Below are 18,661 nucleotides of genomic sequence, written 5' to 3' on the forward strand. Positions count from 1 at the left end.
CCTCGATCTCCCAAAGGGCTGGGACTGCAGGTGTGAGCCACCATGCCTGGCCCACCCATCATTTCTTACACCACCTAAAGTACTATCAAGTCCCAGTTTTGCACAGACACCGGAATTTTTCTAAGGATTCAGATCAATAGACAACTGACTACCAAATATCTTTCATTTGGATGCTCTCACGTCCCTACAAGCCTCAAATTTAACATCTCCAAAAGTGAATAGCCAACATGGTAGTAAAAGTTGGTAATTTTCAATGATTCAAAAATAATTAACCTACCAATTAGGACTGCCTATTTTCAATAATTAGGCATCTATTTTAATGATACATCATCATCTCCCAATAACTTATCTCTGAAAATGACATCTCCACCTTACAAAGCCAAAAACTTGGTAGCAGTTGGCTCCTCTTTTTTGGTCATTCCCTAAATAACATTATCACTAGGTCCTGTTCTTCGTGCTATCACTTATATAACTCCTATTCTACGCAAGTCTCTCCATCCCCATAGCACTGCTCTAGTTTAGGCTAATTCTACCTCATTATCAAAACATTCTCAACTGGTGTTAGCAGACCAGTCTCTTCTCCAGTCTACTCTCCAAATTGCTATTCCCCCTCCATACTGCAACCAATTTATCTGAAAAACAATCTCATCATTTCACTCTACGGCTTCTCTGTGATTTGATTAACATTTTTGTAATGTTTTCTTACGCCTGACCCAATAACTTCTCCAGGCTCAATATTCACCACATCTAATTATATACTCTATAATGCCTCTGAATTAAATCTCTTTCAGGATCTTGCGAATGCTATGATTTTCTTCACCCTCTGCCACAAACTTGCTTAGAAATTTCCTAGCCATTGTGGGATCTCAATCTATGACTTCTTCTAGGGTGCATTCCTTCACAGCCTGCCAAGTCTGGACTAGCCTTCTTATATACATTTATTGCACCCTTTCCTGTAACAAATATTTCTCCTGCTAAATTACAATCACTTTTTAAAACCATCTTTTCTTTCCCAGTGGAACAAAAGCTTCAAACATGAGGGGAAATAACGCCTATGTTGCTGATCACTGTACTCCCAGGACCTTGTACAATATACTTAACAAAAGGCACTCAATAAATTGAATGAATAAATATATGAATACTGAATTAACTAAACAGTTGTATTTATATTTAGAATTTCCCTTTACCAAATTTGACTTTTAAATTTTAGATTCTGCAATACACTGCCTTCATAAGAAATGCTAGTATACCCATATATTACTACCCATAACACTCAAAGAGCTGAGAGTAAATGAAAAGATAGTTCTACAAGCATACCTAAAAGAAAATTAGGTGAAGATGGCAGCAAACAAATGGACTACAATAGTGAAAAACCACCAAATTTCCATAATCTCACATGTTAAATAGCACAGTAAAGCTTAAAACAAAAACAAAACAAAACAAAAAACTGGGAAATCATAAAAACCAAACTCTAATGATGATTTTACCACTCAGTAAATAATCTCAGGAGTTTCCATTTCTTGACCCTTAAAATGGGAGTGACATTAATCCTCTTAAGAGGATTTATTCTACTATAAAGACATATGCATGCATATGTTTATAGCAGCACTATTTACAATAGCAAAGTCATGGAACCAACCCAAATGCTCATCAATAATAGGCTGGATAAAGAAAATGTGGTACATACACACTGTGGAATACTATTCAGCCATAAAAAGGAATGAGATCATATCCTCCACAGGAACACGGATGAAGCTGGAAGCCATCATTCTTAGCAAACTAACACAGGAACGGAAAACCAAACACTGCATGTTTGCACTCACAAGTGGGAGTCGAACAATGAGAATACACAGACACAGGGAGGGAAACACACACCAGGACCTGTTGAGGGGTGAGGAGCTGGGGAAGGGAACTCAGAGGACGGGTCGATAGGTGCAGCAAACCACCATGGCACACTTATACCTATGTAACAAATCTGCATGTCCTGCATATATATCCCAGAACTTAAAGCAAAAAAAAAAGGAAGAGGATTTCACTTGACAAAAGTGTTTGAAAAGTTCTATATATACCACAAAATACTAGTCTTTGTTTCACTGAGTGTCAACATATCAGACACCATTATAGACAATGAGTAAACAAATATAAATAAAAATATATATGTTCTAATGAGCAGGTAGACAGACAATAAGTTCAATAAGCAATAGCAACAAATTCTTCTTTGAAACATTAAAAAAAAAAAAGAGAAAGAGAATTAAAAGTAGAGCTGTTTTATACAGAGCTGTCAGTAAGGGCCTCAATGATAAGGTGATTTCTGAGAGAATCCTGAATCAGACAAGTAGCCATCAGGACATCTTGAAGAAGAGCATTCCACACAAAGGTATACAACAAGCACAAAGGCTGTGAGAGAGGAATGTTCCTAACATCCTTAAGAAACCTAAGGTGACCAACGTAAACAAAGGGGAAAGTTAAATAAGAGATGAGGTAAGAAAGGTGGAGGGAGGGATATGGGGATGCCAGATCATAGAGGGATTTGTAGCCATTTTAAAAGATGTTGGCTTTTAGTCTAAGTGAAATGTAAAGCAACTGGAGGGTGATCACTACTGGCTACCAGACTATTCAGTAAGTAGGTAATGGCATATAGGCTATGGTAATTATACAGCAAAAGATAACTTATACCAGGATAGCGGCAGTGAAGGTGGTAAAAAGAAAATAGATTCTAAACATTTTTTGACAAAATCTGTTAATGAATCATGGTAGGGTGCAAGGTTAAAAAGAAGAGTACAAGAGAAAACTAAGAATTTTGGCCTGAGTAAAAAAACGATGAACTTGTCCTTAACTCAGATGGGGAAGATTACATGGAGCAGAAAAAAAAGGCAGAGGATAAATTTTGGGCAACTTAGGTTTAAGATGCCTATTAGACATCGAAATGGAGATTCTGAAAGAAGTTTAATGTGGAAGATTTTTAGAAAAGGGTGGAAAAGACAAGTATATATAGTCATTGACTTCATAAAATAAGGGGAAAATTTGAAAACACATTCCTATTTGGCAAATAAATGGAATCTGCATGTTGACAAAAAGACACTCTAAGAAGGGTTAAGTATATTTGACAAAATTAAAAAGGAGACATTACAAAACCAAAACATAACACTTTCCTGGAGAAGCAATGCTTTCCCTGAGACTGAATACTAAAAGGACCTTTATATAGAAACCACTCAGTAACAGAATAGATGATTAATTCACCACATTCCTACAGAAAACATAATGGTGGCATTCTTAACCTTTTATCTTACAGTTCCTCAATGAAAACTGAGGATCTAAAAATAAATTATCTGTGAAGACTTAATATTGTCTATATATTATTTAGAGTCAGAATTATCTGTTTAGCAGTAACACAGTTTAATTGGTCAAACCAAGAACATTATCCCATTACTACATAGAAGAGAAAGGAGGAAAAGGGGAAGGGGAGGGAGGAGGAAGAGAACCCTATTAAATTTAAAAGACTGTGAGGAGAAACTATGTGATATAATCAAATATAGTGGATATGACATTCCAATACTGAAAGCAAAAAAATAACACTTATAATGTACATTCTACTATAATTTTTCTAACAGCTACGAGGAACATAATTATTTTACTGACTGAAAAGACTATCAAAATACCAATTATGGACAGAGGCTGTTACACTTTGTTAGGACACAGGAAAATTTTAAGTAGTTACTCCTTATATAATGCTCACTTCCTGGCATTCACAACAATATGCAGAAACTTGCCTAAAATTTAGAGTTGGGGAAGGAAAAAAAAAATTATAGTGTACTTCAACCACGGACTTTCCACCCCATAATCACAAAGCTCCACATTTAGAATGAACAGTTATTGTAAAAGGGTTAAACAAAGAAGGAAGGATATTTCTAACAGACAAAATTTGCACAGTTACTAAAATCCAAATCAAGCTGAACAGCATAAGAAAATGTTCAAAGTATTTTATAATTATAAAAGTAATGAACTAAACTCAAATATAAATTAGATCTCTTGTTCTGGTGGTCCTATACAAACTTTAAATTGGAAATATTTTAAGGGCTCAGTTTTATATGGCATCACAAAGATCATTTCACTCATATGCTTTAATTTACACCAAATTTTAATTTACACCAAATTTTAATGTTAAAAGTAGATATCAAAAGATCCAATACCTGTGAACCCTAAAGAAATACTAATGTGCATCAGAAGTAACTCAGGAGACAGTTTGCTAATTGATGAATGCCCCATTAAATTTAAGCCAGGTGTTTTTGGTACTTATGTATGTTCTCTAATGGTTTTTACACGCCCTTAAACATAAGTTTTGACTTCAGAATTATTGAGTACTCTCAAATAAATGTAATATAAAATAGTGAAAGTACATCTAGTTAGTATGATTCCTTCTCCACTGATTCCTACCTCAATGATTTTTCTCTTTCAATACAATCAGCATCTGCACTAAAGAAAACTGAAACTATTAAAACAACTAAAACTAAACAACTGGAACTATTTTCATTAATATTTTCATTTAATTCATTAAAGAGCCTTAGAAAAATTTAGAATCTTTACAAGTTTATTGCTAAGTTAAAGAGAAAAGAACTAGCAGAAGAACACTTAAAAATGAGAGGCAACTGGGCATCCCAAGTCATATTAAGTAGCCATTGACCTCAGGCTTTTTTCATTACTTTGTAGCATGTATAGTATGTAGCACTTACAGAGAGCTGCAAACTAATATAAGAGTAAATTTGAACTCCTTTTTAAGGCTAATGAGCTTTAAAGAAAAGGATTCTTTAAAGGCGATCTGCAATGAATATATGGTAGAGCATAATATTGTACACAAATGTTTGGTGCCCTTCCTTGTAAGAAAATTACATATCCCCACCCTGCTGCACTAACGCATGCATGACCATAACCGCCAAATACAATGTTAGTGGAAATGACATGTCAATTTTGGACAGAAGCTTTAAAAGCCATCCTCCTTTTTCTCTGCCTCTTCAAGGATTAAAGAGTTGCCGATTATATTTTCTAATGTTTCCTGTGACATTTCTGAGATGAAAATTTGCATATTAAGCAAAATGAAGTGGCAAACAAATTTCTAAATATTACATTTAGAAATATCTTCCTCCAACATTTTTGATAGCTACCTGAAGTAACTCAAGTCATTTTATTCTATAAGTATACTTACTTCACATTTGTCCTCCCCTAGAGATGTGACCCTTGCACCTCTGGACTACAGAGGGATTACATACACTCAGAAAATCAGAACTGAATACATACAAAGGTTAAGAAATGTTCACTTGTTAAAATAGCTTCTACTTCTTCCTTTGGTGACATGTTTATTCTAAAAATTACAGCAGAGTTCAAACTATTCATCAAACCAATTTTTTAAATGTGATACAAAGTTTTATTTGTTCATTTCTTGCATTTGAAGGACTCTTTGATGACATACTGGGCCTGAGATTCTTTGCCATAGTCCTTAACTACTACGCAACCACAACCAACTTCTTTATAGGGTTTTCCCTCTCTGTCAATTTTACAGAGAGGCCTACACATTCCCCTAGTTGCTTGTTGTCATCAACCTTAATTAAGTTGATTTGATGTTCAGCACAAAGGGCCTCCACCAACTTGACATACAAAGGTTCATCACAGTTGGATGCAAGCACACAAACATGAGCTTGCCACTTGTCTAAGGCTTGGCCAGCTTCACAAATTCCACTGCTAGGCTATTGTGCATAAGGGTGGTCTTTGGAATCTCCTGTAAAGCAGTAGCAGTATTAACACCCATTACATCTTCAGCAACAATGCCCTCTTCTACCACAGCAGTGGGTTCACGTGAAGCCGAATCTTCAAAACAACCAAGTCTTTGCTTAAGCAAGACCTGTTGGTGGAAGGCAAAGAGCCATCAAACTAATTTATGTCTTCACTTTATAACTTAAAAATTATTACTATAACTAACTGAAAACTCTGACCTGAAAATCTGTTATATACCAGCAATTTCTCCTCACAATCTCACTATTCCTAGTTCTCATTACTAGATCTGTTATATACTGTCTACTTTGTAGAACAATTACTGGTATTTCATGACTATGTAAAGTAACATTTTTTCCTGTCACTTTCTAAAATTCAAGAGGTTTCTTCTACATCAATCTTTTAGAAACTAAATTCATGTTGGTTTTTCTATACTCACAATTTATTGATAAACCATGAATTATAATATTGCTTTCTAAGCATTCATCCTTTCAAGCCTAATTAATGTTAGATGGCTTTTATACTAAAAAGCAAATGAACACAGGCAATATAATTGTAGCTTGCGATGTGTAGATAACTAAAACTTGAAAGAAAAATTAAATTTCCTTAGAAGTAAAGCAAACTCAGCCAGGCGCAGGGGCTCATGCCTGTAATCCTAGCACTTTGGGAGGCCGAGGTGGGCGGATCACGAGGTCAGGAGATCGAGACCATCCTGGCTAACAAGGGTGAAACCCCATCTCTACTAAAAATACAAAAAAAAGAAAAAAAGTTAGTCGGGCATGGTGGCGGGCACCTGTAGTCCCAGCTACTCGGGAGGCTGAGGCAGGAGAATGGCGTGAACCCGGAAGGCAGATCTTGCAATGAGCTGAGATTGCGCCACTGCACTCCAGTCTGGGCGACAGAGCGAGACTCCGTCTCAAAAACATATATACATACATACATACATACATAAATAGAAGTAAAGCAAACTCAATTACTCATTTCATATATTTCTATGGTCAATGGGCTTAGAAATAAAATCATTAGAGATGAAAATATACCTTCTGGTATTAAATTGGAATTAGAGGTACCAGTAAAGATGGATAAACAGATTAATGATCAAGACATATGGGTAGAGGTATGGGATTATATGTGCGTGTAAGCATTTTCCAGCTTAATCTACTAAGAAGGCTCAGAAACATTACCCCAGTAGCAATGACCACACGTCGAAACACTATTCCTCTCTTAAAAAAAAAACAAAAAGTTTGCCTTGATAAGTAGCTGATTCCATGACTAGGATAGGGAAGGTTCAAAATGAGCTTGGAGTATCTTACATCACAGAGTAAGGAAGTTCACAGAAAATGATGGAGACATGTCAAAATGATATAATATTACAAACTAATCTATAAATGACAAATCAGATCTATGATTGGCTAGGACTGAGGGCAGAAAAAGAAATGGACTGCAAAAAGCATGAGCAATATTTTGGGGGTGACGGAAATGTTCTGTACATGTTTTCATGGATTTATACATCTGTCAAACTAATCAGATTGTATATTTTAAAGGGACCATTCCTTCTGAAACTATTCCAAACAACAGAAAAAGAAGGACTCCTCCGTAACTCATTATATGATGCCAACATCATCCTGATACCAAAACTTGGCACGGACACAACAAAAAAAAGAAAATTTCAGGCCAGTATCCCTGATGAACATCAATGCGAAAATCCTCAATAAACATACTGGCAAACCGAATCCAGCAGCACATTAAACAGCTTATCCACCACGATCAAGTCGGCTTCATCCCTGGGATGCAAGGCTGGTTCAACATATGCAAATCAACAAACATAATCCATCACCTAAACAGAATCAATGACAAAAACCACATAATTATCTCAATATACACAGAAAAGGCCTTCGATAAAATTCAACACTGCTTCATGCTAAAAAACTCAACAAATTAAGTATTGATGGAACATATCTCAAAATAATAAGAGCTATTTATGATAAAGCCACAGCCAACATCATACTGAATAGCAAAACTGGAAACATTCCCTTTGAAACCCAGCACAAGACAAGGATGCCCTCTCTTACCACTCTATTCAACATAGTGTTGGAAGTTCTGACCAGGGTTATCAGGCAAGAGAAAGAAAGGATATTCAAATATGAAGAGAGGAAGTAAAATTATCTTTGTTTGTGGATGACATGATTGCATATTTAGGAAATGCCATCATTTAGCCTAAAATCTCCTTAAACTGATAAGCAACTTCAGGAAAGTCTCAGGATACAAAATCAATGAGCAAAAATCACAAGCATTCCTATACACCAATAAAAGACAAATAGAGAGCTAAATCATGAGTAAACTCCCATTCACAATGGCTGCAAAGGGAGTAAAACACCTAGGAATACAACTTACAAGGGATGTGAAGGACCTCTTCAAGGAGAACGACAAACCACTGCTCAAGGAAATAAGAGAGGACACAAACAAATGGAAAAACATTCCATGCTAACGGATAGGAATATTCAATATCATAAAAATGGCCACACTGCCCAAAGTAATTTATAGATTTGATGCTATTCCCAACAAGCTACCATCGACTTTCTTCACAGAATTACACAAAAACTACTTTAAATTTTACATGGAACCAAAAAAGAGACCACATAGCCACGACAATCCTAAGCAAAAAGAACAAAGCTGGAGGCATCATGCTAACTGACTTCAAACTATACTACAAGACTATAGGAACCAAAAACAGCATGGTCTGGTACCAAAACAGATATACAGACCAACAGAACAGGACAGAGGCCTCAGAAATAATACCACATATCTACAACCACCTGATCTTTGACAAACCTGACAAAAACAGGCAATGGGGAAAGGATTCCCTATTTAATAAATGTTGTTGGAAAAACTGGTTAGATGTATACAGAAAACTGAAACTGGATGCCTTCCTTACACCTTATACAAAAATTAACTCAAGATGGATTAAAGATCTAAACATAAGACCTAAAGCCATAAAAACTCTAGAAAAAAACATAGGCAATACCAGGACATAGGCATGGGCAAAGACTTCATGTCTAAAACACCACAAGCAATGGTAACAAAAGCCAAAACTCACAAATGAGATCTAATTAAACTAAAGAGCTTCTGCACAGCAAAAGTAACTATCATCAGAGTGAACACGCAACCTACAGAATGGGAGAAAATTTCTGCAATCTATTCATCTAACAAAGAGCTAACCTCCAGAATCTACAAAGAACTTAAAACATATTTACAAGAAAAAACCCCATCAAAAGGTGGGCAAAGGATATGAACAGACACTTTTCAAAAGAAGACATTTATACAGCCAAAAAACATAGAAAAAAAGCTCATCATCACTGGTTATCAGAGAAATGCAAATCAAAACCACAATGAGATACCATCTCATGCCAGTTAGAATAGCGATCATTAAAAAGTCAGGAAACAACAGATGCTGGAGAGGATGTGAAGAAATGGGAACGCCTATACAATGTTGGTGGGAGTGTAAATTAGTTCAACCATTGTGGAAGACAGTGCGGCGATTCCTCAAGATCTAGAACTAGAAATACCATTTGACCCAGAAATCCCATTACTGGGTATACACCCAAAGGATTATAAATAATTCTACTATAAAGACACATGCACACATGTTTATTGCAGCAGTTATTTACGATAGCAAAGACTTGGAACCAACCCAAATGCCCATCAATGTTAGACTGGATAAAGAAAATGTGGCACATATACACACGGAATACTATGCAGCCATAAAAAAGAATGAGTTCAGCTGGGCGCAGTGGCTCACGCCTGTAATCTCAGCACTTTGGGGGGCCAAGGCGGGCGGATCACCTGAGGTTGGGAGTTCAATACCAACCTGACCAACAGGGAGAAACCTCGTCTCTACTAAAAATACAAAACATTAGCCAGGCGTGGTGGCATATGCCTGTAACCCCAGCTGCTTGGGAGGCTGAGGCAGGACAATCGCTTGAACCCGGGAGGCGGAGGTTGTGGTGAGCCGAGACTGCATCACTGCACTCCAGCCTGAGCAACAAGAGTAAAACTTCGTCTCAAAAAAAAAAGAAGAATGAGTTCATGTCCTTTGTAGCGTCATGAATGAAGCTGGAAATCATCATTCTCAGGAACAGAAAAACACCACATGTTCTCATTCATAAATGGGAGCTGAACAATAAGAACATAGGAGCACAGGGAGGGGAACATCACACACCAGGGCCTGTCGGAGGGTGGGAGGCAAGGGGAGGGATAGCATTAGGAGAAATACCTAATGTAGATGACGGGTTGATAGGTGCAAACCACCACGGCACGTGTATGCCTATGTAATAAACCTGCACGTTCAGTACATGTATCCCAGAACTTAAGTATAACAAAAAAAAAAAGGAAAAAAAATTGCATTCTCTTACCACTGAGCGCACTGAGTTTATAAACCCATTTGCTATACCAACTTTGTTTTCCTACTTAATTTCAAAATTTTTACTCTTCCATACATAAGACAATGAAGGTACTGATAAAAGAAAGAAAAAAAAACTGACAGCTCACAACAATCTATGATGCTGCAAACATCTTTATGCTTAGAAACTACCTGTCAATTCATGAAACAGCCCTTTCATGTTAAAAAAAAAAAAAAAAAATTATTCCTGTTTTGTCAACAAAAAAAATACAGTTAAGCAAAGATAACCAAGACATAGTTTCTGCCATCATGGAAGACTCACACACTTAATATGATCTTGTAACTAAAGACAGATTAAAACATAAAATATAGCACTGGGACACAATGAAAAGTATTCAGTACATAAGCAGTCTGAGCAATCTTACAAATTCACCTCATTATTTTTAATATTTAGTTTTCATATGTTTGCATTAAGCCAGTTCTAAAAACAAAAACCAATGATACTGGCAACCTTAAGGTTATGGTCTACTCCTAGTATCTACAAATCTATCTAATCATAAAATTGTCAAATAATATTACTTAACCCAAATCCCTGAAAATTCTCACTACATATACATTTCCATCAAGAAAAACATATTCTTATCCCCACATTTCCACTTGTAAATTCGAGACCTCTTTTAGAAAACAAAACAAAACTCTCCTAATTCCTACAGCAATTCTTAAAAGTAACAAAATTTAAATCCAGCTTTGGGGTAAAATTTTGTCAATCATACTCTTAAATGGTAAGCAAATTAAGAAGAATTTGTGGGTGAGTCTCTAAATAACTAACATCACAAAATAACTAAATGACATTTGGCTGCCCAGAATAAACAAAATCTATTATGTAAATATAGAAAATAACAAAAGTAAGGTTGTTTCTTATTTCTAAAATTTCTAAGTATTCAACAGTCCATCTGCAAACTTGGCAGCCCAAAAATGCATATGAATATATCTTTACTAGGAAGAAATCAGATAACCTAAGATGAATCATTTTAAACTCAGGGTACTAAAGATTTACTTAAGGTTAAAGCAGAAATCGGAGAAAGAAAAATATTAAATTATTGAACCAGATATTTAATTCAGTTTAGGTCCCCATCATAATTTGCTTTTTTAAAGTAGACTAATTGAAGCTGACTGAAAGTTCAAAAGAAAGAATAGAGTTTCAAAAAATACAAAATAAAACACCAGATGATATAGAAAATTTATTTAAATCAATTAAAAATTTTAAAAAATAGTCTACCTGAATCGTCCTGGGCTTCACGAGTTTCACCATCATCTGTTACCTCTAGTTCTTTCACAAAATTTGAGGGAAACAATCCCAATTTGTTGTTCAGGGTTCCACTCCACCAGCCTTCTTCTACCTGAAAAAGTTCACAATTCAAAAGTAAAAACAACTTCTGTTAAGTGAAAATCATCACCCTATGGGAAAATTAAGCTGCAAAAGCAAATGGCCACAAAACCAGCACTGTGAAATCAGCACTTTAAAATTTAAAACACAATGAAGAAAATATATTTTAAGTGGATTAAATTTTAGTGGATTATTCATATATGGGATTAATCATATATCAACTGCAATCTGCAACATTTACAATGAGAACTTGTAATCAATCGCAATCCATGAAGCACTTTTCATGAAAATATGAAATAACCATATATCCTGTATTAACAGCCAGAAGTACATAGCTTCTGGAATGTCACATTTGTAAACACTACTCAGCCTTGATTTGTATATTATTTAAAGTATTTGGAAATGTTTTATTTGAAAAAAATTTGATGATTCTAAGAATGCAACTTCCTGGCCAGGCACGGTGGTTGAGGTCTGTAATCCCAGCACTCTGACAGCCCAAGGTAGGCAGACTGCTTGATCAGAAGTTTGAGACCAGCCTGGGCAATGTGGTGAAATCCCATCTCTAAAAAACTACGAAAGTAAGCTGGATGTGGTGGTTGGTGCCTGTAGTCCCAGTTACTGGGCAGGCTGAGCCTGACTGTGCCACTGGACTCCAGCCCAGGTGACAGAGGAGAGACCCTGTCTCAAAAAAAGAAAAAAGAAAATAAATATAACTTCCCAAATGGCACAGAAAATTGCTAAACCTATTACTTGAACAGTGAGTGATTCTTAGCTTAAATATAATTTCCTACTTTTAAAAACCCAGATGTTAAGCTCCACTAAACACCTTCCTCCAAACAGACACATCCTCATGAATCAAACACTTCAGAAAAACATTTACACTTACTAATAAGATTACTCAATTTCCATGAAATTACTTAATATTTAACAACTTTAAAAATGTATAGCTTCTGATATGGATATTAGGGAGTGCTAACAGGTTAAAAACAATTTTTTAGGCCAGGTGCAATGGCTCATGCCTATAATCCCAACGCTTTGGGAGGCCAAGGCAGGCCGATCACCTGAGGTCAGGAATTTGAGACCAGCCTGGCCAACATGGTAAAACCCCATCTCTACTAAAAAAAAAAAAAAAAAATTAGCCAGGTGTGGTGGTGCACGCCTGTAGTACCACCTACATGGGAGGCTGAGGCAGGAGAATCAGTTGAACCTGGGAAGCGGAGGTTGCAATGAGCTGAGATGGTGCCCCTGCTCTCCACTCTGGGCAATGGAGTGAGACTCCAGCTCAAAAAAAAAAAAAGAAAAGAAAAAGAAAATTTAAAAAAGAGTAAACTATTCACTGTCAAAATGTACTTAGCAGCACTACACATAATATAGCTAGAAAAAGATCTATTTCTTGTTTAAAATATTTTTAATTGTTTTCCATCTCATAAAAGGTAGGCAATCTTTTACTAAGTTATTCATCTAACAGCCACTATGTGTAAGCCATGGTGTTAACTACTAGGGAAAGATTCAAACTTGCATATGAGAAATCCCTGTTCTTCAATAAAACGTCTAAAGAAAAAAACAATAAGCAGATGTCTACAATACAATGTAAGGGGTACTATAACTAACGTATGAACAAAATACTGCTAGGAGCAAATAGAAAGGGTTTGAAAGAATTAAAAAAAAAAAAATGCTCCCCCCAAAAAGAAAATGACCAAAACAATGTGATATTAAAGACTGAATAAAAGTAAAACTCTAATGACTTAAAAATAAATTATTTATTCATGGAAGGTATAGCTAAAATACAAAATGGGTGCTAGAATACAAGCTGTTTGAGGGAGAAAAGGAAGGCAGTAAAGCATGAAGTGACCAGAATTTTTATCAGACTTAAGGAAGCACCAAAGAACTGGAAGTGATCCAAACTAATTGTGATGGAAGACACGTAGACCAAACTAGAATAGATACAACAAAGGGAGAGAAACATCGGCTGTCTATTATCTGTACCTGGAATCCCCATTGGCAACAACTGAGGAGATAGGGTTACTTAAAGAATTCTTAGGAGGCAGAGTAGTACAGTGGTAAAAAACTCAAAAATAGACTGCATGACAATTTGCAATTGCAAAAATACAGAACCAGCCCAAACGCCTATCAATCAACAAGTGAAGTGGATTTTTTTTTTTTTTTTTTTTTTTGAGATGGAGTCTCGCTCTGTCGCCCAGGCTGGAGTGCAGTGGCGTGATCTCGGCTCACTGCAAGCTCCGCCTCCCGGGTTCACGCCATTCTCCTGCCTCAGCCTCCTGAGTAGCTGGGACTACAGGCGCCCGCCACCGCGCCCGGCTAATTTTTTGTATTTTTAGTAGAGACGGGGTTTCACCGTGGTCTCGATCTCCTGACCTTGTGATCCGCCTGCCTCGGCCTCCCTAAGTGCTGGGATTACAGGCGTGAGCCACCACGCCTGGCTAACAAGTGGATTTAAAAAGAAAATGTGGTGTGTATATATACACACATCATGGAATACTACTCAGCCATCAAAAGGAACAAAATAATGGCATTCACAGCAACATGGATGGAATTGGAGACTATTATTCTAAGTGAAGTAACTCAGGAATGGAAAACCAATCATCGTATGTTCTCACTCATATGTGGGAGCTAAGCTATGAGGATGCAAAGGCATAAGAATGATACATAGGACTTTGGGGACTTGGGGGGAAAGTGGAGGTGGCAGGGGATAAAAGACTACACATTGGATACAGTGTTCACTGCTCAGGTGACGGGTGCACCAAAATCTCAGAAATCACCACTAAAGAATGTACTCATCCAATCAAACACCACCTGTTCCCCAAAAACCTATTGAAATAAAAAATTAAAAAATTTAAAAAAAAACAGACTGCAAGGATTGAAATTCAGACTTAGATGGCTGCAAGAAGATCTCTCATCCTACATCTGTGACCTTGACACTCCTCCCACGAAGAAGTGGTGGTCTCTGTTCCCTACCCCTTAAATCTTGGTGGCTTATGACTCACTTGTAACCAACAGATGCTAGTTGGTAAAGGGCAATAAAGCTAACACCACATGTGCTGAAATGTTTGCACTTAAGAGCTGTGAAATGCCATATATATATAAGTCCGACGACCCTGAGATGCCCGTACTGTAAGAAAGTCAACCCAAATGGAAAGGCTAACATAATGGCTCTCCAATTGGCAGTTCCAGTCTTCAAGGTTTCTAGGCACCAGACATGTGAGTGAAAAAAACTTCCTATTATTCCAAGAGACCCCAGCATTGAATCTTTCCAGCTGAGGGCCCCAGACAAGCCATTCGGGCTATACCCCATTTGAATTCTTGACTCACAGGCATGAGACAAACGTTGTTCTTTGCCACCAAGTTTGAGATGGCTTGGTATGCAGCAACAGTAACTAAAACAGCCACCACTTATCTTCCTTGATTCAGTCTCTTCCTATGTACAATGGGGATAAAAATACCTATCTTCTTAGGTTTTTTAAAACTTCCAAGGATATAATACATTTGAAATTCCCAGCACAGTGCTTCAAACATAACATAAGCCAAAAAATGTTTACTACTACTACAGAAACCAAGCGAAAATAAAATAGAACAGCCTTTTGTATAAACACAATCAAAGTTTGTATAAACATAAACACTAGTGATAAATTACATTACAGGTGTTTTGACACAAAATCAATCCATGCTATAATACATGATATCAAAATATACATGTTGAAAACATGACCTTCAACTGCAAAATTAAACTTAAATACTCCTTCAAATGATAAAAGCAGAGATGTGAAAAATTATTTAAAATGTTTTTTTCATTTTTTTATTTCCATAGGTTATTGGGGGAACGGTGGTGTTAGGTTACATAAGTTGTTTAGTGGTGATTTGTGAGATTCTGGTGCACCCATCACCTGAGGAGTATACACTGCACCCAATTTGTAGTCTTTTATGACTCATCCCCTTCCCACCCTCTCCCCCCGAGGCCCCAAAGTCCACTGTGTCACTCTTATGCCTTTGCATCCTCATAGCTTAGCTTCCACTTAAAAGTGAGAACATACGATGTTTGGTTTTCCACTCCTCAGTTACTTCACTTAGAATAATAGTCTCCAATCTCATTCAGGTCGCTGCAAATGCCATGAAACCATTCCTTTTTATGGCTGAGTAGTATTCCAGCATATACATACATACCACAGTTTCTTTGTCCACTCATTGACTGATGGGCATTAAGGCTGGTTCTACATTTTTGCAATTGTGAACTGTGCTGCTATAAACATGTCTGTGCAAGCATCTTTTTCATATAATGACTTCTTTTCCTCTGGGATTGTAGTGGGATTGCTGGATCAAGTGATAGTTCTACTTTTAGCTCTCAAATGAATCTCCACACTGTTTTCCATAGTGGCTGTACTAGTTTACATTCCCACCAGAAATACAGATGTGTTCCCTGTTCCCTGTTCACCACATCCACACCAACATCTATTATTTCTTTGTTTTAATGGTCATTCTTGCAGGAGTAAGGTGGTATCATATTGTGGTTTTGATTTGCATTTCCCTGATAATTGGTGATGTTGAATATGTCTTCATATGTTTATTGGCCATTGCACATCTTCTTTTGAGAACTGTTTATTCGTGTCTTTAAACCACTTTTTGATGGGATTGTTTATTTCTTGCTAATTTGTTTGAGTTCACTGTAGATTCTGGATAGTAGTCCTTTTGTCAGATGTACAGATTGTGAAGATTTTCTCCCACTCTGTGGCCTGTTTACTCTGCCGACTATTCCTTTCGCCATACAAAAGCTCTTTAGTTTAATTAGGTTGTAGCTATTTATCTCTGTTTTTAGTGCATTTGCTTTTGGGTTCTTGGTCATGAAATCCTTGCCAAAGTCAATGTCTAGAAGGGTTTTTCCAATGTTATCTTCAAGAATTTTTAGAGTTTCAGGTCTTAGATTTAAGTCCTTGATCCATCTTGAGTTGATTTTTGTATAAGGTGAGAGATGAGGATCCAGTTTCATTCTCCTGCACGTGGCTAGCCAACTATCCCAGCACCATTTGTTGAAAAGGATGTCCTTTCCTCACTTTGTGTTTTTGTTTGTTGTGTCAAAGATCAGTTAGCTCTAAGTATTTGGGTTTATTTCTGGGTTCTCTATTCTGTTCCATTGGCCAATATGCCTGGTTTTATACCAGTACCATGCTGTTTTGGTGACTATGGCCTTATAATTTGAAATCACGTAATGTGAGGTCTCCAGATTTGTTATTTATGCTTAGTCCTGCTTTGTCGATGCAGGCTCATTTTGGTTCCATATGAATTTTAGCATTTTTTTTCTAATTCTGTGAAGAATGATGGTGGTACGTATAGGAATTCTGTTGAATTTGTAGGTTGCTTTTAGCAGTATGGTCATTTTCACAATACTGATTCTACACCCATCCATGACCATGAGATGTGTTTCCATTTGTTTTTGTCATCTATGATTTCTTTCAGTAGGGTTTTGTAGTTTTCCTTGTAGAGGTCTTTTGACTCCTTAGTTAGGTATTCCTAAGCATCTTATTTTATTTTATTTTTATTTTTTTGCAGCTATTGTAAAAGGGGTTGAGTTCTTGATTTGATTCTCCGCACGACTGTTGTTGGTATATAAAAGACCTACTGATTTGCATACATTAATTTTGTACCCAGAAACTTTGCTGAATTCTTTTATCAGTTCTAGGAGCTTTCGAAGGAGTCTTTAGGGTTTTCAAGGTAAACTATCATATCATTAGCCAACAGTTTGACAGTTTGACTTCCTCTTTATCGAGTTGGATGCCCTTTATTTCTTTCTCTTGTCTAACTGCTCTGGCTAGGACTTCCAGTACTATATTGAAGAGGAGTGGTGAGAGCAGGCATCCTTGTCTTATTCCAGTTCACAGAAGGAATGCTTTCAATTTTTCCCTTTTCAGTATTATGCTGGCTGTGGATTTGTCATAGACAGCTTTTATTACGCTGAGGTATGTCCCTTGTATGCCAATTTTGCTGAGAGTTTTAATCATAAAGCAATGCTGGATTTTGTCAAATGCTTTTTCTGCATCTATTGAGATGATCATGTGATTTTTGTTTTTAATTCTGTTTATGTGACATATCGCATTTACTGACTTGTGTATGTTAAAATATCCCTGCATCCCTGATATGAAACCCAATTGATCATGGTGCATTATCTTTTTGATATGTTGTTGGATTCAGTTAGCTAGTACTTTGTTAAGGATTTTAGCATCTATATTCATCAGGCATATTGGTCTATAGTTTTCTTTTTTTGTTATGTCCTTTCCTGGTCTTGGTATTAGGGTGATACTAGCTTCACAGAATGATTTAGGGAAGGTTCCCTCTCTCTATCTCCTGAAATAGTGTCAAAAGGATTGGTACCAATTATTTGAATGTCTGGTAGAATTCTGCTGTGAATCCATCTGGTCCTGGACCTTTTTTGTTGGTGGTGGTAATTTTTAAATTAACATTTCAACCTCGCTGCTTGCTATTGTTCTGTTCAGCATGTGTAATTATTCCTGATTTAATAAAGGATTGTATCTTTACAGGAATTCAGCCATCTCCTCTAGGTTTTCTAGTTTATGCATGGAAAAAAGTTCATAGTAGCCTTGAATGATCTTTTGTATTTCTGTGGTGTCAGCTGTAATATCTCCAGTTTTGTTTCTAACTGAGCTTATTTGGATTTTCTCTCTTCTTGGTTAATCTTGCTAATGATCTCTCAATCTTATTTATCTTTTCAAATAATCCGTTTTTAATTTATCTTTTGTATTTTTTGTTTGTTTCAATTTCACTTAGTTCTGCTCTGATCTTGGTTATTTCCTTTCTTCTGCTGAGTTTGGGTTTGGTTTGTTCTTTCTCTCGTTCGGTGACCTTAGATTGTCTACCCGTGCTCTTTCATAGTCTCGGATGTAGGCATTTAGGGCTATCAACTTTTAACTTTTAAGTTGACTTACGTTAAAAGTTAGGTGATTAACTATTAATTTTCCTCTTAGCACCGCCTTTGCTGTATCCCAGAGGTCCTGAAAGGTGTGTCACTATTGTTGTTCAGTAAGAAGAATTTTTAAATTTCCATCTTGATTTCATTTCTGACCCAATGATCATTCAGGAGTAGGTTA

General features: G+C 36.6%; 1 protein-coding gene and 1 pseudogene across 2 annotated transcripts in view; both read right to left on the reverse strand.

Moving 5' to 3' along the window:
- The window catches only part of CD2AP (CD2 associated protein), a 152,180-nt gene that overhangs the window by 65,531 nt on the left and 67,988 nt on the right, over positions 1 to 18,661 (reverse strand). For both annotated transcript variants that reach the window (XM_005552787.4, XM_074037839.1), the window contains exon 5: positions 11,442 to 11,562. In XM_005552787.4, coding sequence (XP_005552844.1) covers positions 11,442 to 11,562 — 121 coding nt within the window. The remainder of the gene's footprint in view (positions 1 to 11,441; positions 11,563 to 18,661) is intronic.
- LOC141410198 (small ribosomal subunit protein eS12-like) lies at positions 5,300 to 5,917 on the reverse strand (annotated as a pseudogene).

The sequence above is a fragment of the Macaca fascicularis genome, chromosome 4, assembly GCF_037993035.2.
Source record: "Macaca fascicularis isolate 582-1 chromosome 4, T2T-MFA8v1.1".
In the NCBI taxonomy this organism is placed as follows: Eukaryota; Metazoa; Chordata; class Mammalia; order Primates; family Cercopithecidae; genus Macaca; species Macaca fascicularis.